Source organism: Leuciscus leuciscus, assembly GCF_965113295.1.
Source record: "Leuciscus leuciscus genome assembly, chromosome: 24".
Taxonomy (NCBI): domain Eukaryota; kingdom Metazoa; phylum Chordata; class Actinopteri; order Cypriniformes; family Leuciscidae; genus Leuciscus; species Leuciscus leuciscus.
This window is the reverse complement of record NC_138723.1, coordinates 28583951-28606462: the sequence shown is the minus strand read 5'-3', so window position 1 is coordinate 28606462 and position 22512 is coordinate 28583951. Positions and strand designations below refer to the sequence as shown.

General features: G+C 37.0%; 1 protein-coding gene across 2 annotated transcripts in view; it reads right to left on the bottom strand.

Moving 5' to 3' along the window:
* The window catches only part of cntnap3 (contactin associated protein family member 3), a 142391-nt gene that overhangs the window by 5745 nt on the left and 114134 nt on the right, over window positions 1–22512 (bottom strand). For both annotated transcript variants that reach the window (XM_082157941.1, XM_082157942.1), the window contains exons 17-21: window positions 16515–16733; window positions 13535–13774; window positions 11890–12114; window positions 9579–9712; window positions 4452–4539 (exon numbers count right to left, since the gene is read on the bottom strand). In XM_082157941.1, the coding sequence (XP_082014067.1) occupies window positions 4452–4539; window positions 9579–9712; window positions 11890–12114; window positions 13535–13774; window positions 16515–16733 (906 nt within the window). The remainder of the gene's footprint in view (window positions 1–4451; window positions 4540–9578; window positions 9713–11889; window positions 12115–13534; window positions 13775–16514; window positions 16734–22512) is intronic.

Genomic DNA, 22512 nt, shown 5'->3' with positions numbered 1-22512 from the left:
TCCAATGGTAGGGTTTGTCCGTATTTGACCCCAAACAACCCAGCATTTTTTTTAGAGTGTAAAATGTTTCAGAATAAAAAAAAACTTTCCATGAACAATCTATAAATGTTTTTGTGCTAAAGTTTTGAGAACATTATTAAAGACCAGATAACTTTAAACAAACATTCAAATGATGTTAGTGGAATAATGTTTGTTCATAACTTTGAGATCCCACAATGTTAGCCTGAGTTCTGAGAACATCCTGTTTTCTGGGTTAATGGAGATCTAATGGAAATGTTTGGTTAAGTTTTCTGCTCCTCAGATGTTCCTAATGAGAAAAAGAGCCCAATGATCTCACACGTATCTCCACTAGAGCTTCAGACCAGATCTGCAATCACAAGTCAGAGATCTCATTATAAACTCAAACATTTCTCCTTAAATTCTCCCAAGACCAAATGATCTGAGCTGCTCCAACATTCATTTCACAGACAATATGTCAACTATTGATTTAATTCTATTTTGTTTCTTCTAAGGAAACCCAGGGGAAACATCTGAAACAAACTTAAATCAATACACAACTTGTGAACTCCATTAAGCTTGGAAAGAGCAACCACTGAGCAACAATATTCTTCACAGCATGTTCTCACACCCTCGGCAACGATAAGTCTCACTTCAAGCGCACACTAGAGCACAACTGAACACAAAACCATGCGATTTAGCTTTTGTGCAGGACATCTCGAGCGAAAACCACACGTCGCATTCCATTCCGCAGCAACGGCAGAGAATTGAATTGCCTGAAGAAAGTCCTTTTATTCAGATATTGAGGCAGAGGCGACTCAATGGTCAATGGGCAGTAACAAACATGATGTATTTGACAAATAAACATGTCCATGAACATTTTTCTTCATTCAACATCAAGATTTAAGGTCTTTTGTTTGCTTTCTTTTCTAATTCAATACATTTTTCATTACAAATTATATTATCAGCATTGCACTTTGAGTGAAAAGTTAACCCTATAAAGCATATTTCATACATTAAAAGGCCTCTAAATGGTCAACATGATCAAAACTTTCCTGAAAAAACAGTTGCACACAATCATGATTGATGGTTTATACTTCTTTTTTTTTTTAGCAAGTAAAGGCCTTTTAGTATAATTGTACAAACATCCACATTCAGGTTTGTGTGTTTTTCCTGTGAATTCTTTACTGATTTTTAAAAATGAATAGCAATAACTTTCATATTGTTAGTAATATTTCAAGATGAACACTTACTGGACCGAAGCAACTTATGTTAACTTGATTACCCATAGAAAAATGATGATACAATGTGAGTATTAAATCTAATCCAAGGTTTATTTGTTAATTTTTCAATCATCATGTATTGCATAGCATTATGTTTTGAAACTTTGATCATAATTAAGCATTTAAACCATCTAAGACCTATTATTGTGAGATATAGAGTGAGAAGTGATATTTACAAAATAAATATCAGCATCTGCACCAAATTGCATATTTTTGCTCAGTTTGGGACTTTGAATAAAATGTAGGTGTTTTCATCTCCATATTTTGCACTATAACATACTGTATGAGTCATAAAAGCCTGATGCAGCAAATATGACCAACAGATTATAATTTTTTTTTATATATTTAAAGGTCCGATAAACTTGCATAAAAAAAAAAAATAAAAAAAATTCTGACTATCATTTCATATGTCAGGCTTTACATTGAAAAATGAACATAAATTTGAGAATGTCTTGGTATTTGGAGTGTCTCTCTTCTGACACGAACCAAACCTGATGATCATGTTCTCCAGCACGATTTGAACATCTGTTCGGCATCATTTCAGCTTTGAACGAGCCTGCACTGGTGTAATATTAATCTGGAGCTCAATGCAGGTTTCACATTTGATTTAGTTTTCATTACAAGTCAATTTCTGGCTGTGATCAATAGTGTTTGCTGGAAATGACACACAACCCACTGTCAGCGACACACTATCTGAAGGGTTACAGCAAATGCATTTCATGTCACATGTTCATATGAAAGGTCATATGAACGCACAGGCTGCCACATAAGAATGTTTCCCTCCATAAAGCGCCGCCAACCTCGACCTGTACGACATTACAACGAGATTGAACCAACCTAATTTAGCTCATGAGCATCTCTAGGTAACTAGAAATTACTGTACATATAAAACATTATAAACCATCCATCATCACTGATCATAAGCAACCATAAAAACCTCTATTTTCTTCATATCTGTAAAAACTGCCAGTAAACCTTACAAAAATATCATTTCCAAAAGTCACCATTAAGATTTTTTTGTCATGCAGTTGTAAAAATCATCCTGAACAAAAACGTTTTATTAAAATCAGCAAAAATAAAGGCAATATAACAAATACTACAATGCAGTATTTAAATAAAAAAATAAAATATTATTTTCACATTTCAGTTCAAAATATTATATTAAAAATATTTTGCACTGAAATGAGAATTTAGCAGCAATTTATGCTACTAAAGTGTCATGAGAATAATGTCACAAAGCAAAAAATAAACAAAATCTTTATCTTTATCTTTATGAGATTGAGGCTGCAAGCTTCATATTTTTAAACTTCTGCTGTTTTATTTATTAACTGAATGTTTTATTCATCTATTTGGGTTTTATGACTAGAAGGTTGTGTGCTTCAGGTCCTATTTAGAGACACACACACAAAAAATCAACCTGACCTATTTCACGTCCCCCACAGACGACAATAATAACAACTAAAGTCAATATTAGTCTTATCTGAAGTAAATAGGACAAACCGTACTCTATACACACACAGGCTGAGGAGTTCGCCTGACCGAACAAACAAACTCCTGATGCTTCCGCTTCCTCCAGACATTTCAGCATCTATGACGGCAAGAAAACCTCTAAAAGGAATATAATAATATATAATGGCCACTTACAGTAACTGTACGTAATTTCCATTGACATTCCAAAGACATTTCCTCCTTAATCCAGAAACACTGCGGTGATGTTCAAACTAGAGTATTTCTGCCTCCTGAATAGGATACACACTACAGTATGTAAGACTTTTGGTTTTTGCTCATTTATTTTGATGCCGGATACACACTGGATTTATAATGGTTCTTTATGACTGTTGCTTGTCAGACTGTACATGATCCCTGCTGTAAGCCATGTCACACTGTAGGATCTCAGTTGTCATTTTGATCATGGTGATTGTCGTAGGAGAAGCTACAGTGCAGGACTGTGTCTCAAAACTTCAGCACTGGAAGAATTTCATTGGAGCTCAAATTTGATCGCAATGGTCATTAATCGACTGTCGGAGAACATGTCAAACTAGCAATCAAAGACTAGGGGAGCGCGGGGCACAACGTAACACGGGGCTAGTTGTAACACACTTGTTTTAAATACTTCCACACATGCTAGGATGACAAAACTTGGTGTGTTTACTAGTTGCCATATCAACACTATATAGAGGAAAAAATGCGGCAATTTTTTTTGGGAAGATATCCATAGACATTTATTAAACCATAGCAAAAGTAAATTTCTTACTTAAGTAAATTTTTCATCTCTATTTTTTGTGTTTATTTAAAATTAAACAAATCTGATATTATTTTAATCTCCAATATGTTATTTAACAGTTGAGATAGTTCTTTAATGCTTTGCTAACTAGCAGAAGACACTAGCCGGGTTTAAATCCCAGTTGTGCAGGCGGGGGCATGTTGTCACACTGCATTACAATGTGCCCCTATTAGAAATATGCTATTATATTCTATTCTATAGTTTTATTAATTTTATTGAGAAAACGTGAGAAAAAGGTGAATAAAGACTGAGAGTCAATGTTCAGAAATTACTAATTATTTATTTGTTTTGAACTATAGCTGTGTTTTCCTGTGTTTGTAGTCAAAACTCAAAAATGAGTTTATATTTAATTATTAAAAATTGCCATTATTTTATATGAAAAAGTTTTTTAATTGTATTTTATTTAGAAAATATTTTAGTTTGTCTTGTATTTTTTTTTTTATTAGATCAGATAACATTTTAAGCTGTCATATGTCATGTTACAATGTGCCCCCTCACATGTTACAATGTACCCCACCTATGGGGCATGTTGTCACATTTCACTTCCATTCTTTCGGGGTATATCCAGAAAAAAGTATATACTGTATTAATAAAACAAAACCACATAATTTTACCAGACATGTGGGAAATTAATGTGGGAAAAAATAAATACTCTGAACCATAAGTAGATTTACACAAACTGAGAAAGTCAAAAAGCGTTACTTTGTGCCCCGCTCTCCCCTACATATTTCGTCCTGGGATCATCTTTTAGGATTTGCAGAATTGGCAAAAATTGGAATGGCCAAAACCATACAGTGTCAAAATCATACACTTTTCCAGTCCTAAAAATCATATTCTTCAAAATCCCCTAATATTCCAGCTGACCGTTGACAGTGATTTCTACTCACCGAGCACTTTTCCGATGACGATAGATTTGATGGCGTTGAATTCAGTGTCTGATGTTAGATTGAAATCTTCTTTTGCATGCTGATCGACCTACAAAAGATGCAACAAGCCACAGTTAAAATTGTATGTGCATCAAGTAAAAACGTTTTCCCGCGTCATGTTTATTCATAGCAAGGTCATATTCGTCTGGAAGCATTTGAATTAAAACTGCTCTTCAAAGCAACCGTAAGGCACGTTACTGCTGGCTGATTCAAAACCAGAGGATGTGCTCCGGTCCGGCCGTGTGTCTGCATTTAAAGTGTGATTATTGCAACGGTTCAGACTAAGTGCTGAGGTCACGGACAGATCCGCGCTCCCGCCACGACCTGCACCACCACAGAACATCCACTGTTATTGAGCAGCACGTGTCACGCATCAGCGCTGCAGTGTCCTCAATCAAGTCCTCCTTTTCAAACTCATGAATATATGCATTACCGTTTAATATTTAGATGTACATGGTAGCCTTTTAGAAAGAGATTAAAGGAATATTCTGGGATATTATCAACTTATTTACAGACATTTCTTTGCTACAGCCATTCAAGGCACTACATGAGAATAGTGTAAAATTAACAGATATCACCATACTCTCCCCAACCGATTAATCAAAGTACATTAAGGCACTTCTTTTTTTGTATCAAGTTTTCTGAAATGTTTTGTTTAAATTATGCATAATCTAATTAAATATGCACTAATTTGCATACATTTTCAGAACATAAATCTGAACATTGATTTTGGAAACACACCATAAATCACAAAATACTGTCAACAGCCAGAAATGTGTTTAGGAATGAAAAGCTTTATAAATCAGCAGAATGATATATGAACAAACCCCTCATTAAAAACCTTCAAAAAATAGATAGGAATTGTAAAGTGTAAAGTTTGGTGTGTGTAAGTGCTACTGTCACGATCCCTGGGCTGTGTCTTGTGTTTTGTAGGACTTTTATGTTGAAGTGTATTCTTAGTTCCCCGTTGTGTTCACTTCCTGTGTTTGGTCGCTGTATTGCCCTGTACCTTGTTTGTCACCATAGTTACCCTCATTAGTTCCCATTACATCAATCACCAACACCTGTCCCTTGTTAACCTGTGTATGTAAACCTCTGTGCATCAGCTGTTTGTCCGTCACTGCTCCTGTATGTGTGTTCCTGTTATCGCTCCCCTGTCTTCTGTGTGGATTATTCTCTTGTTCCTGGACTGGATTATCTGTGTTTGTGTTTCTCAAATAAACTGGTGCTTGCATCTGGATTCGCGCTCTCTTCCTGGTCCCTGCTCACATGTAACAGCTACTGATATCTGGCTCATTTTCAGAAAATGGCCTTTAAAGATATATGTTGTAATTGAAATCTACAGATGCAAATAGATAAAGTGTACTAAAATAAAGAAATGTGTATTTTATATGTTTTTTTCCCCACTAGTCTTAGGCCGTGTGTCCACCAAAGCGTTTTTAGCCAGCTGAAAACGCCAAGCTGTGAGCGCTTGAGAGTGTTTTGGCAGCGCAGCATTTTTTCAGTTGAGACGCTTTGTTGCTATAATACAGAATATCCGCGGCACAGTTTACTTGTAACTAGGGATGCACCGATTGGGAAATTCTGGGCCGATACCGATACCGATGTTTAACATAACAACTTGGCCGATGGCCGATGCCGATGCCGATGTTTTTTCTTTTTGTTATTTATTCCTTCTTTTGTGCCACGGAAACATACAAGTCTTTCGGCTCTTGATCACACTATCCTAGAATGAGCACAAATTCAATCAGACCAATTTATGAAACAAAAAAAACCTTTAATGTCACTTTCTGGTTGACAGTTATAACCTTATTTATAAGTTCTTTTTCAGTTGTTATGAAGAGCAATATGAGAGAGAAATTTGGTAATCATTGTCTGACCCAACAAAAAAAACATTATAATATTCATTTTATTTTTCGTGTTCGCATTTATGAGGGAAAAAACACGGGTGAATGTTCATACCAAAAGATTAAATTTTAAGCGCGCACGCGCTCTTCTGCGAGAGAGAGAGAGAGAGAGAGAGAGAGAGAGAGAGAGAGAGAGAGAGAGAGAGAGAGCCCCGACCGCGCGCGCGCTCTCACTCACTATTCAGAGCGGTCAAGCTTCCCCGTACTTTTTGACAAGAGTCCTTGACAGGGAGGCCAGAGTTTCTTTGCAGCTCAAGTCGGCGGCGGTGTGTACAGTTAAAGCCCTCATTATGCTTCTGCGTCAACTCCACGGCGTAGCTACGCCGTCACTCCAACGGCGTCGTGACCGTTTTATGGTTCTGCGTCGGGTTGCGTTGCATCGCGGTGCATTTCACCGCCAGAACGCTAGGGGGGTGGTGTGGTTCGCGAATCTCTTTCCTAGTTTGTTTTGGTTCCATGCGCCGGTTCCGCTTTTTCATTTCCGACAATGGCGAGCGAAAGAAAGAGAGTGTTGTCGCAGCTGGAGCTAATCAACGTTGAACAACAAATTATTTTATTGCAAATGTTTAATCGTAGAAGAAAAAGAAGACGTCAGCGAAGGTGGTCTGTACGACCAGTGCACGAAGACAGGGGAAGGATTGGCGAATTTGTTACGGTTGTTCGACCGCTGAGGGACTTGGACGAAGAAATGCACTTTAAGTATTTTCGGATGTCGAAAGGTCGATTTGACGATCTTGTTCATCGTTTAAAGCCGTTAATACAGCATCAGACTACACACAGTATGCCTATTGACCTCGCTCAGAGACTGGCAGTGACTTTAAAGATTTTATCTTCGGGTGCAAACCAACAGATCACCGGGTTGGGCTACAAAATGGGTTCGACCACGGTGCCATGGCAGGATAATGTAGTGTCCCGTGGCAGACTTGGTTAATTACTTGATATCCATGATGTACCCGTGAACATTGTATTGTAAATAAACAACAAACTTTTTTTCAAAACAAACATTGATTTGATTGATTGAAGTTTATTTCTAGCAACAACAAAAAAAGAAAAGAATATATATAAATATATACATATACACTACCGGTCAAAAGTTTTAGATCGGTAAGATTTTTAATGTTTTTAAAAGAAGTCTCTTCTGCTCACCAAGGCTGTGTTTAGTATATAAAAAACAATAAAACAAAACATATTTTATGACAATTTAAAATGACTGTTTTCTATTTTAATATATTTTACTCCGGAAATGATGTATAATCTGACCAATCACAGCCCCTGCGGTCTGCGTCACCGCGACGCGTAGTTACAATTTTTTGGAGGTGCACGTCAAGCTACGGCGGAGGGGTCGCGTCGAGGTTCGCGTCGACGCAGAGGGGTCCGCGGGGGTACGCCGTCGATTCGACGCAGAAGCATAAAACAGGCTTAACGCTCTATCTGTTGACGGCGCTGAGGGAAAAGCTCCCCCCACTGGAAGAAGCAGTCGCCGCCCATTTGTGTCCTCCTGCGCACCCATCAAAGCCGTGCAGAACGTCTTCAGCACTCGCGGATCGTGCATACTCCGCCGCTTCTTCTGCTACACACCATATGGTCGTTCTTTTCTCGAGAAAAGGAGTTTTCTCATAGAAAATAAATAAATAAATGCGTCATTGTACCCAGCACTTCTGAAAATGCACTTCCGAATGCGTCTCTGTCCCCAGCATATCAAACCAAACTGACGCCCATGTGACATCGGCGAATGTCATTTTTATTTCCCGATGGCCGATGGCAGTTAACGAGGCAAATATCGGCCGTTACCGATGTTCAGCCGATGCATCGGTGCATCCCTACTTGTAACCGAGTTCGCAGATAATTTGTTTCATTCTAAAAATTAATTTTCATCCATTTTGTTCGGTTAGCTCTGCTGGTTGATGTCGTTGTACAGAAAGAATGTTGTGACAGTTGGTCGGTGTGGTGTTTGTCCCGCCCCTCCTCCACTGTGATTGGACGGCTGGGTAAAAAAGTGACAGTGATGAGCGCTGTGTTTTACCCAAAGTTGAACATTGTTCAACTCTCGGCGACCTGTAAAAAACGGCGAGTGTTCAGTGCTTCAGCGTGAAAAAAACGCTCAGTGCCTCGTTACGATCATGGCGTTTTTAAAAAGTGGCGCTCCCATTGAAAACAATTGAAAAAATACGCCAGCCGCATGAAAACACGTGGGACACGTAGGACATGTAGGACACACGGCGCAATGCAGCGCCAAGTGTTTTTTGCTAGTTTCAGCCTGACGCAGTTATCATTTTCACGTCCTGCGCCGCGTTGTTTAAATAGCAAATGCATTTGCACCCATTTGAGCGCCCATGGGCTGCTGGTCTGAGAACGAGGTGTGTTCTGGCGCATTGTTGGCGAGTTGCTATTTTGAGGAACAGAAATAGACTGAGCCATTGACCGACTGAAACCTGGTCTAAAGTCAATGGCACCATTTTTTTTTTTTGTTATTTAATGAGCGCGTTAGTAATGTGCGCCTATAGGCGGCTCCACAATGCACGTACACTCTGCTTATTAAACACACAGGGACGCACAGTAGCACACAAACATGCCAAATATTTTAAATAAAAGGATTACAATGTAAAAGATAATTATTGCGTACATAAAGATATGGTGGAATCCGGCTTGTCCCGTAGATGTTCTGCTTGCGCACTTTTACCTCGCGCACGAGAAGATCCGTTTGCGCTCTGGAGACGCGTTCGGTCTTTCCACTATCAAAGTCCGTCATGTAAATAGCGAATCCGCCATGGCGTGAGCGCAGCTGGCATTTAAAGGGAATGGGAGATGAGACTCTGATTGGTTTAACGCACGTAAAGCCCAAAACACACCCATTACTCATTATGAGAATAGGGACAACCCTTTTAAACCATTTTTTTAAGTGGATTCGGACACACGCCCTAAGTGAACTTGCGCCGTGCGCTTTAGACCATGCGCTAAGATCATTAAAATAGGGCCCAAAATCTACCAGTGCAAAAAAAAAAAAGAAGGTTTTGCCTGCAAAGGTTTAAGTTTTGGTGATGATTTCCCTTCACAGATGCTGTTAATCTGTGCATGTTGAAAACGCCCAGAATATCCCTTTGGTGCGTTTAACCCCGTCCCAGTTTGATGAGAAATGCAGAGAGATGCGGTTTCAACAGCGTCCTTCAATGGGCCACAGTACCTGAACACTGAGCGTCTCGGCGAGTCTCTGGACGCTCACTCTGTGGAGTTGCCCGTTGGCCAGATTCCTCGCGCTGGCTCGGAAAGCCTCCGCCTCTCTGTTGTGCTGCAGTTTGTACTTGATGTCCAAATGTCCTTTACAACAAAGAGCATTTGATTTTCTAAATATCTGAGACAAACAGAAACATCAAAAGCAACAGAAGCGAGCAAGCTTCTGCAACTATAAAGCTTCATCTTAAGAGGATTAACATGTTATCCTCTGTGAAACAAAACTGATGCCGAAATAAATTAAAAAAACGAACGTTTCATCAGTTTTAAGGAGGATTTAACCATCTGTATACAAACAAAACGTTTTTAAGCTGTCTTTATTAAGCTAAAACTAGATTTTTGCAGGTTTTGCATGTGACAAACAGTATTCTGAGTGGTTTATAGCATGTTGATCTGGATGGTCATTTCTATGCTAATGGGTCAGTTGGCTTTTTGCTTACAATTTTTGGTGAACCAGTTAATTAATGAGAACTGCATGTAACAGGAACAGGAACAGGAAGCTGTCAGCCCGAGCGCCAGGGTTCTGGAGGCTATTATCTAGTCTTCTGGACCTTCTGCATAATTGGACTAGCAGGTGTTATTGGCACATGCTGTCTGGAAACCCAGTGTGCCGGGATGAGCCAGATCCAGAGTTTCCTCCTGAATTCTGCTTCTGCGGCGCGGGACGCCACAATAATTGGCATCAAACATGGTACATAAAACAAGACTATTTTGGGGAACTCACTTTGACGTTTGGTTAATCAAAATAGCATGTATTTACACACTGTCATATAAACATCCATTCCAAATTCAATGATTAATTTGCAACACTGTAACCAGTTTAGTATTATTTATATGCTATTTATGAAAAATATTTTGACTTGGCTTTAATTTTGATATTTTATACATTTTTAACGTTTGCATTTTAATTTTGTCATGTGCTTCTATTAGTTTTTGTTTAATTTCAGTTTCGGTAAGTAACTTTTCAAATTTTTGTTTTAAGATATTTTTAAGTTTCATCTAATTATTATATTTTATTTAATTTCAGCATTATTTAAACGATCAGAAAGCAAAATAAACGATAAATAAAATGAATTTTAATAGTTTCAGATCTACTTTTTGTCAATTTTATTAGTTTTCTTATAAATATTAAATTTTAGCTTTAATTATTTCAGTTAGTTGCCAAGGCAACATTTCAAATTTGTAAGTTTTTTTTTTTAAGTCTAAGTTTCTCATTGAATATTTTTTTTTTTTAGCTTAATTTCAACGATTAGTGAACAAAAGAAACAGTAAAGAAAATAATTTTTAAAAGTTTTAGATTTAGTTTACAATAACAACACTGGTTCAAACCAGAACTGATGTAATAAATTTCCAGCAGCAAATAATATTTATATTATTATAATATAATATTTATATTTATAAATAATGGACATTTACATGAAAAAAGTTTTATTGCATCACGCTCGGTTAGGACACTAAGTAGGTGTAAGACTTCATAAATCAAACTTTATAAGTCTTTTTGCATGATTCATTAAAAGAATTGGCTCAAAATAATATTTTAATTGGACTACAATGTTTTGCAAGGAAGATGCAATAGAAAGATGTGTAGTAAATGTATTGTCTTTGCATTATTTAGTGGCTCGCAGCCTGTTTAGCTTGTCATATTCAATTCTGTAAACTCACAGCGTGGGAAAAATATAATTTTTTACATGAAAAAAAGGTTTTTTTGCATCATGCTTGGTTAGGAAAGTGCAAGACTGATTCAAATAAACTTCATGAGTCTTTTTTGCATTTTTCATTAGAAGAATTGGCTCAAAAGAATCTTTTAATCAGACTACAATGGTTGTGTTGTATATTTATTGTCTGTGCAAAATATTTTGGTAGATTTAGGAAACCCTATAAGACGTGTCTCTGATATCCGGGTGCAATTCTGGATGAAAGTTGGGGAACTTCTTATAAGACGAGAGCTTTCGAGAAAATTCCCTCTGAGAATTGGACAAGGAGAGCCTACAGTATATGCGCTTAAAAACATCTCTGGCACGCAAGATCACAGACGCATGTTTACATGCAGTCATGAAAGCGTCGAGGTCTCAGGAGGGAATAAATCCCCCGCCGGCATGCGACGTGCCATTTCCCTTTATGGAGGATTTCTGACAATATACAAAGTAATTTACTGTGGCTGACATCCCGGTGTCTTCAGAGATTCCCAGACTCATGCTAATCCAAATGAATGTGCTTAGGGTGCATGGAACCAAACCAGGGAGGAAGATTAGAGAGTTTCAGACCGTTTCTGTTGAGCAGGACGGCGAGGTATTCTCTGTAGTACGAGTTGACGTAAAGCAGCAGCGCTGGCGCTTGGCTCGTCCTGAAGCTCAGCGAAATGTTCTCTCCTCTCAGTGTTAAGTCAGAGTAGATGGAGGACGACAGCGCACTAATGTTCCTGTTCAGCTCGTACGGCTCTTTAAACGTGTACGTGACGGATGTTCCGGGTTTGAAGAAGGCAGAAACATCTGGAAGTGAGATCAAACACACCTGGATTAGGATTATACATATGCAGAACTATCATCACTGTGCTATATTTACATTGACTTGGCAATTTGGCCCAAAAAATGTTTTCCCAAATAATTTGTTACTGATATTCATCAAATATTAATTTAATTGTACATGTTTGTTAAACCTCAAGTATGAACGTAAACATAACTTGTTAATATATAATATATCTTATTTAAAAATAGAATTCTGTAAAAAAAAAAAAATAATTCCATTAAAAAAAATCTGGATTGTGTGTTTTATAAATTAATACAAGATTTCATCACAAATGGTGCCTTTTAATCAATGTTTTCAAATGTAATCAAATTAAAATATAGCAATTCATTTTCAACCAAATTTTTTACTTAACATTTGTATACATCAAAGCGTTTTTATTTTTTTGTCAAATAAAGTGCAGCAAAACAAAACTTGTAAGTTATATTTGTAATGAAAAATGGATGAAAAGTATCTTAATTGTATAATATTCCTTAAAATAATAATAATATCTTGAAAAATATTGTTTTACTATACAATAGTAATACATTTCTGTCATAATTCCTTCAAGTTAAACTGAACTTTTATTGTGTATTTTATGATAGATTTCATCAAATGAAATGGTGAACTAAAACGAAAACTAAAATCATTTTTGGTCATTGAAATGCTGAAATAAAAAAAAATATTAGATGAAAAACAAAATAAAAAATAAAATGAAAATTACAAATAGTGCCTTGGAAACTAACTGAAATAAGTTTAAGCTGAAGTATTAAATTGACTAAAACTAAAACTGAAATAAAAAGAATATTAAAAAAATAAAAAATAATAAAATGACAAAGCACATAAGAAAATTACACACACACAAAAAATATATATATATAAATAAATAATTCATAATAATTAAACTAAAGATGAAAACTAAAAATATAATATAAAAATATATAAAATGTAAAATATTATGAAATATTATTATTGCATATAAATAACACTAAAATATACGGTGACTGGGAGGGGACATGTTCGGTTCACTTAGTTTTGTCGTGGCCACGCGATGTAAAGTCGTGGCCTTGAGATCATATGTTGAGGGAATTATATATTTTTCTTAGCTCATTTGCATATAAAGGGACAGACACAAAACAGTGCGTTTTTGCTCACCCTCAAAAATTGACAACTTCAACATGCTATATAAAAATATCTGGGGTATTTTGAGCTAAAACTTCACATACACACTCTGGGGACATCAGAGACTTATTTTACATCTTGTAAAAAGGGCATTATACCACCCCTTGAAGTAAAATATTTGTGCAATGACCTTTGATTCATTATCACCATTGAAGATTTGACAAATATTGATATTGATATACAGCCCAGCCCTACTGTTAGGGTTAACACATTTGTCTTGTGTACCTTTATGACAGAAGGTTCCAGTGAAGGGTGAGAGACTGCAGTCGCAGGTGAAGCCATTGTAATTCTCCACACAGGCGCCGTGATTCTGGCACAGGTCCCCGTAGCTGCTGCAGTGTCCGGGACATCCCGGCGTCACTCCGGGCGTGATCTCTGCCCTCTCCTCCAAATCCAGCGTCTTCCCGTTCAGCTTCAGCGAACGAATGCAGCCGAGAAATCCTTTCTGCCTGGAAGCGGTTCCTCCTGCAAACACAACCCGAAACCAGCACAGTCGTTCTCCAGTCCTCGAAAACACACAGCTGTCACAAAGCCATTTAAAAGACAAGATGATGACAGCAGAGTTACAGGAAAAAGACGGCTTTTATCGTGAGACGGCGCAACCTTCGCACGTGTTGTCAAGGGTTTGAGTCTGAACTCGAGCCGCCCGTTCAAAACAAACGATCGCTGACCCTTTTTCCCCCACTGATGTGTTGAATCTTCTGTCATATTCTGCTGTCAGTCTTTCACTGTGGTTTTGTCCTTGATATGGTAATTGCTTTTGGAGGAAAATTGTGTGTTTTTTTGCATTCTGTTCCTGCAGATGACAAGCTATAAATACAGAAATAATGCGCTCTGCATACATTAGTGCTTAGCGTTTTAGTGCTAATTCGTTTGAGCGAACACCTCGCTGTGCCAGCTGTGCCGTATAATCATCTGTGAAATATTCAAAGCAAAGTTTGAAATGCTGTTAAAAGTTTTGACATACGAGTGATGAAATACGAGACAAAGGCAAATGTGTATTAAGTCCCTTCAATATCGCAATGTTCTACCTAGACAGAAATCAGAGTACATTAAGAGCAATTGGAAAGTTTTAAGTCCCCCACATTATAAGTGTTTTTTTTGTGGGTTTTTTTATGCTTTTTTACATTTTCAAGCTTCTTTAGTGTGTAATGTTGCTGTTTAAGATACAAGAAAAGCACAAAGTCCCTCCAGCGGGAGTTCTTCTCTATATCAGTGTCAGTGTTTCTGAACTCCCTGAAACGCCTCCATTGTAGTCTTGAGTTTCTTCCGGGAACGAACACGTCACAATATTCCTCATTTAAATAATTCATACGCAGAATAAAGGGGCGGGGCCTGGTTGAGTTAGTTAGTAGTGTGTTAAACTGGCGGTTATGGTAAGGGACGGGACATTTCCCAAACACACTCGAAGCGCTCGACCAATCTCAACACACTGATCCAGCCGGCCAATCAGAAATGAAATCCTGTATGTATGAAAACCTTTTATTATGATTTTTGCTATATAATAATAAGAATGAGGTTTATGTCAAATTACAGCAAAGAATATATTGAGTAAATGTGGTTAACTTTCACTAAAATTCAAAACAATTCACTAAAATGCAAAAAAATAAAATAAAATAACTTAATGGTCCTAAAATATGCATCAAATATATAAATAATATAAAATAAAACAGCGTTTTTATTGTTAACTGAAACTAAAAATATTAAAAATCATTTTCAATAATAATAAAAAAGCTGAAAAAAAAACTGTTGAAGTTTGAGATCTCAAAATAAACTCTCTAGATTTCTTATTAAATTATCTGAGCTGTAATCCACATGATTTCATAGCTCTATACTATCTTACTTCTAAAACTTGTGTTTATTTGTATTTCTCCTATTGGAGAAAGGTGATACTTGAGGTGAATCATAACTGAGATCTCCATTAAGTTTCCTGAGCGCTAAAAGAGCAACTTCTGAGCCTCATTTGTGTCTGTGGCAGCCTCTCAAAGCTCATATCTTGATAAAAATAGCTTTCTTTGCCATGTAATGTCCTGAACATAATATACACAATACTGAAAAAGTCTCCTCCAGTACAACGACTGATATGTTTTACCCAGAAGACCTCAGACCTGCATTATAAACTGGTTGAAATGGAGTTCTTCATACTCATGAACAGTCATGGGAACCTCCGGATCCAATTGCCATTGAGTGCTGTACAACAGAACTAAAGATTGAACTATAATGACACTACTTTCTCAACACTTACTGGAAAACTCATTCCCGCTGAGTTCCTCCAACAGAGAGACACCTTTCAAATTTGCCAGGAGCTCGGTCAAGGTCAACAAATCTAACTTCACAGAAAACATTCGCATTGGCTCCTCATATTTCAGGTCCATATTTTCACACCAAAAATCAAAAGAAAAAATAGGAAATTATATTTTGCATAAAGAAAATTAAGCCTGTTTTTAGAACCATTAGGACTTTTTGCATTATTTATTTTATTTTATTTTTTTCAGGACATTTACTTACAAATTCTTCTTATTATAATGCATCCAGATGTTTTATATTTGTTATAATTCTAATTATTCTTAATTACTCTTTATAGTGAAAAATACTATAATACAATTTTTCTTTCTTCATTATAAAGGCTGTATAACAAATACTACAATTATGTATGAATACCTTTAAATAATACATTATTATCACTCCATTACAATAATCCAATAATTTTTGTAATTCAAATAGCTGAAAAAACTAACAAATATTAGATGAAAACTGAAGCAGAAAAAAAGTTTACATTGAAGTACTAAAATTACTAAAAGTAAAACTGAAATAAAAATTAATATAAAAAAATTAAAAAGAAAAAATGACCAAATTACTATAATTTTTAAATTTAAATGAATCCATTGTTGGTAGTATGTAAATAATACTAAAATAACACTGAAATAGAAATGTAAAAATAGAAAATAGAAATAATAAAAATAGAAAATATTTGTAAGCAATACAATTTTACGTTTTTTGGGGGGGTAAATATTTATAACAAAAATAACCTCCTTTTTTTTTTTTTTGAATTTGGAGTGTTATATGATCTGGACATGTTGTTCTTCGTGAGATTGACACAAAATGGACAAATAATGGCCGTCCAAAACAGTGATAACAGCGATCGGATTTCTGAACAGCACACAGGGTGAAGAGACATCATTTTTCTGATAAATGTTCTTCCTACCCACAAATAACTGGCTGTTGAGCTGCAGATGAATGTGTCCATCAGCGGGAGCTTTCTGAAGGGCCGCGGGATGGTGGTCCACGTACAGCGAGGCTTCCTTCACGTTGCGCTCGGCTCTCACATGATGCCAGCGGTTGTCGTTCAGAGCGCCGGGCGTCTCAACCCTCACCTCGAAGGGACCGCTTCCCACGTCGAACGAGAAGACCACTTGATTCGGAGCTGGAAAGAGAAACACATTTGATTGATGTTCATCATCATATACTAGCAGATTGGCATTTTGTTCCAGTTAATAAGACGAATGAGACTTGAGAACCGTTCCAAAAGGAATCATGATGATGGAATCTGTTGAGTGGCAGATGATGTTTGAGGGTTTGAGAATAATCCCAAAACAACACGCTGTTCTCTAAACGGCTAAAACTTTCAATGATGATAAGAATGAATGATAAAACATCTATCAGCTGCCTTGTGTGTGAGGTGAGCATCTCGCTGATGAACACCCTCATCCATAGAGCTAAAAACCCATAGGAGAGAAAACTCTCACATCAAGGTCACATCTTACACCCGGCACAATACAGCGGCAAGCGCGACGCAAGTGCGATTTGCTAGTTTCAGCCTGACGCAGTTATCATTTCCACGTCCTGCGCCGCGTTGTTTAAATAGCAAATGCATTTGCACCCATTTGAGCGCCCATGGGCTGCTGGTCTGAAAGCGAGGTGTGTTCTGGCGGATTGTTGGCGAGTTGCTATTTTGAGGAACAGAAATAGACTGAGCCACTGACCGACTGAAACCTGGGGCCGGTTTCACAAAGATAGACTTTGACTATGGCTTAGATATAGTATATAATCAGACTTCAGATAGACATCTAAATCAGACCGTTGCACAAAGCACTTAAGACTCTGACTATCTTAAGTAGGACTACACTGCAATGCATTCTGGGTAAAATAAGACACTTTTCAAAACAAAAAACATGGTGGATCGAGTAAGTGTATTCAGCTGCTCAGTGCAGTTTACCCCAGCGGAAAATATGTGTTTGTTGGAGGAGTATAACAGTTACAAGGACATTTTACTTGGGAAAATTAGCGGAGAATGTAGTAGAAGAAATGTTTAAATTATGAGCCATTTTCCCTTTTCTTTTGGCTGTTTGTAATGTAACTGATTGTTACTGCTGGTTGCCAAGGTAACAGAGTCTTAGACCTGAGTTAGCCTGGGGGTAAAGTGTCTAATTTTTTTGGTCTAAATTAAGTCAGTCTTTATTTTTGTGAAACAGTCTAACTTGCATTAGACTAGTCTATGAGCACATTTTAGACTTGTCTAACACTATAGACCGGTCTAAAATAGCTTTGTGAAATCAGCCCCTGGTCTAAAGTCAATGGCGCAATATTTTTTTGTGTGTTATTTAAAGAGTGCGTTAGTAATGTGCGCCTATAGGCGGGTCCACAACGCGCGTACACACTGCTTATTAAACACACAGGGACGCACAACAGCACACACACATGCTAAATATTTAAAATAAAAGGATTACAGTGTAAAAGATTATTATTGTGTACATTAAGATATGGTGGAATCCAGCTTGTCCCGTAGATGTTCTGCTTGCACACTTTTACCTCGTGCACGAGCAGATCCGTTTGCGCTCTGGAGACACGTTCGGTCTTTCCACTATCAAATTCCGTCATGTAAATAGCGAATCCGTCATGGCGAGAGCGCAGCTCAACATTTAAAAGGAATGGGAAATGAGACTCTGATTGGTTTAACGCACCTAAATCCCAAAACACACCCATTACTCATTAAGAGAATAGGGACAACCCTTTTAGACCATGCGCCGGGTGCGCCGACCATTTTTCCCGTCGTTAAACTAGCAAAAGTGGATTCGGACTCGGCCTAAGTGAACTTGCGCAGTGCGCTTTAGACCATGAGCTTAGATTGTTCAAATAGGGCCCCAGATCTCTTAAGGATATCAACTGCTTCTCCCAGAAACCAATGGGATGAATTGGAGTCTTTTGTACAAGTCAGGTGAAGTCTAGTTTCGCGTAGCTAGACCTATAGACTGGCAGAAGGTCTTGCAGCTTTCATTTGCACTTTCTTCTTCCATAAGGGAATTTTGGCATCAAGATGGGCGAACCATTAAAGAACGTGACACACACGTCTCCCGGAAACTTCAAAACTCCCAAAGTTTGCCATTTAGTGTGCCATATGCATCAGATATTCCCTGGACGTGCTTTCTGAAGCTGAGACTAGGTCAAATCAAGACAAGTCACCTTTATTTAAATAACACTTTAAACACTTTATTTAAATACAGCTTCACAGTAATAAACAAGAAAATAACGGTAACAATAACGGTCACGCCAGGTCGCTTTGTTTCCTATCAGTGCGAAAGAGACTCAAATAACCCAGTCAATTTTTGTCTTACAGATACTGTAGGTGTTATACATCATTATAAACTGTCTACTTTTGTGTACACTCACAGGAAAAACTAAATGTTGTGCTTCTTGTAAAATAAAGAATACAAACATGATGTGCGATCTTGTACATAAATATAGAATTATTAAAACGAGAAGCATTTTAGATTTATAAAATGAAATCACTGGCTCCTAACGGCATCAATAAGGAATCTGATTTTTCTATAATTAAATGGAGAGATAATTGGATGAATACATGGTTTGTACAAATGTTCTCAAATAAATGAAACATTCTAACTGTGAAGATCGATGCTGATTAATGAAGATGTATTTCTGATGACTTCAATCATTAGGTCTTTCACTGCTGTGTGTTTGATGTGGTTCACAGTAAAAATGATTTGTAGTATACTTAGTATGGAATGAATGTATTTTAAATAGATTTTGGTATTTTTTTTATAGGATATTTCTTGTGTTTCATGTAAATTACTGGTGGGTGTGATTAACATGGTTAAAAAGATTATGCTCTCTGTGGATAATTGTTAATTGAAGTTGACGTTGAGTGATTTAGAAAAACCTAAGATGTTTAACTGACTAATCTTGATTACGTCAATATAATTAATTGTTTAAATAGCGGATGGAGAGGATTTAACACACTGAAAAATGCCTGTGAGCTGAAACGTACATGTTATTCAATTAAAAATATGAGTGCGGATCATAGCTCTATTTTGTCGTAATAAAATTACCTAGTTTTTTATTTGAATAAAATGTCTTTTTTATTTTATTAGAGTGTAATATTTGTAAGCTAAATATCCTGTTTTTTTATTTGATTTTGGAGTGGTATATGACGTAGACATGTTCTTGACAGTTCTTCTTTGTCAGACAAAGGAACAATTGTTCTTCCTACCAATTCCTAATTAAATCTAGTTTCCACATCTTAGTTTCTTCACATATGTTGAAGGATCGGCAGAACTTCAGGCTCCCGCCGCTCCATCTGCAGGATTTCACCACATCTGAATGAAGACCCCTCGCGGCTGAGAAAGATCGGCACCTTCTGTCATGAAGCACTTTCTAATGATAAAAAAACTCTCCAAAAACGCTGATGATGTGCTAAGACCTCTTTATTATTCAGTGCACGCGCGGCACAGCTGACACTCAGGGTGAGAAACACACTGCTGGAGCGTCTGTGTGGGAAATATGACACAAAAGTGAGATGCTTTTGAAAATGTAGAAGCAAGCGCATGCGAGTCGTCATCTCAATCGTTATTAAAGGGTTTTTTCAGCCAGAAATGAAGATTCTGTCATTATTTACTCACACTCATGTCACTACAAACACTTTATTTCTTCTATGGAACACAAGTGGGGATGTATAGATGAATGTACATGCTGCTCTTTTTCATATATGAAAGTGAAAGTTCTATATTCAATATACACTAAATTCAGGGCTTGACATTAACACCTGCCAAATGCGGGTGTATTTCAGCAGTGGCGTGTAACGCAGTCACTCCTAATAGACAGTTTGGCAGGTTGAATTTTATATATAATATATACAATTGTAGTCTTTTAAAAAGGCATGTGAAATAATAAACTAAGTGCAATGCATTGTTGTCAAAAATATAAATTTTTCAAGACATATCGATACTGAAATATCTGAACTGCTTCCAATACTCATTTTCCACAGAATAGAAACACGATACCAGCAGCGCTTTCTCTCATCTTGACACATAAACCCGTCACTCACTCACTCACTCACTCACTCACTCACTCACTCACTCACTCACTCACTCACTCACTCACTCACTCACTCACTCACTCACTCACTCACTCACTCACTCACTCACTCACTCACTCACGGCAAGTCTTGGCAAGTATTCATGTAAACACAGTTAGTTATGTTTTAAGTCAGTGTTTCTAAAACTTTTTCAGCCCAAGGACCACTTTATCTTCCAATTTTTTTCTGAGGACCACCTAACAGAATCCCACTTTAACACGCCCCCAAAAAACAACAGAATCGGAAGGATAAGCTAAATTTAAGTTTAAAAATGCAACTGTTTCAAGTCAAAAACTAATTATTCAAACACAAATGCAATGATATGATCAGAAATTATTATATGAATTTTATTTCATTTGAAAAAGTAAATGTAAAATGAGCTGCAGCTTAATATGAACAACAAACTGCACATGTGAAAAAAACAAACAAAAAAACTGCAATTAAACATACTGTAACAGCCTAGGTCCCACTTAATGTCATTCCAAAGAGCCATTAGTTTAAAACTGAGGTGGTGGGTATAGGAAGTCTATGGTTGTAACTATGGTAACAATAAAATGCTGAAAAAAATACATACCTAGACCAAAAAACTAGTTGAGGATAAATCAAATCACTGGCTACCTCTAGCTGCTCGCATCAAGTTCAAGGCACTGACGCTTGCTTACAGAACTATCACAGGCTCAGCTCCCTCCTACTTTCACTCACTCCTACGAGTCTACATCCCTACCAGACACCTACGATCGGTCAACGAGCGACGTCTCGTGGTTCCATCACAGAAAGCCACAAAATCACTTTCCAGAACATTCTCATTTACAGTTCCATGCTGGTGGAACGCTCTCCCCACCCTCATCCGGAATGCAGAATCCCTGACAACATTCAAAAAACAGCTGAAAACCAATCTCTTCCGTGAGCACTTAACCTTATAAAAAAAAAAAAAAAAATAAAAAAAAAAAAATCCTTTCCCTTTGAAACATCACTTATCAGGCTTATGCTACTCTGAATAATACCAGAACTTCGTATTTTGAGCACTTCCTGCGTTGTTGTTGCTTTTGCCTCTTTATGATGACTCGCTGAACTTAGTCCTAATTTGTAAGTCGCTTTGGATAAGGGCGTCTGCTAAATGACTAAATGTAAATGTAAATGTAAATAAATTCGTTAAAATTGGGCAATTCCAGCATTATGGACGTGTCATTTGCAGTCAAAACTTGAAAATATAAATTCTCCGAAAATGCATTTAATACCAATATATTGAGACGTCTGTTTATATATCCATAGGCTACTCCCTTAATAAAGGAGTCAAGACAAATATCAGTCTACACATGCACATGTGACGTGACACAAACATTTTTAACTTTTAGGTGGAAAAATATTTTTTTGTAATTCTATGAATTACACTGCGTAAACCAAAAAAATAATATACCCACCGGATGAAGAAGGGTCGGCCTCCACAGAACATAAAATCTTCTTTTTATTTTATTTTTCATGTTCGCATTTATGAGGAAAAAAACAATGTTACGGACGTGACAGTTCTCCATTACATGACCGCTCTGAAAGCGACTTTAACACTTTCACAGAGACCAAACAGAAAGCACAAAGCCTTTCTTTAAAGTGAATTTCGTTTTTTATTAATTGTATCTTAATTTTAATCAATGTTTCATCAACCAATTTCCTGGATTTAATAAATAAGAAGTAAATATAGTAGAAAATAGATGATCATGACACGGGGGCGCCGGCGAGTGAACTGGACTCTTGTCTCATAAATGAACCGAAACTCAGAGTAAGGTAGGCTAGGCTACTTGCCTCACAGACCTGAGAAATATATAGAAAGCTTGAAATG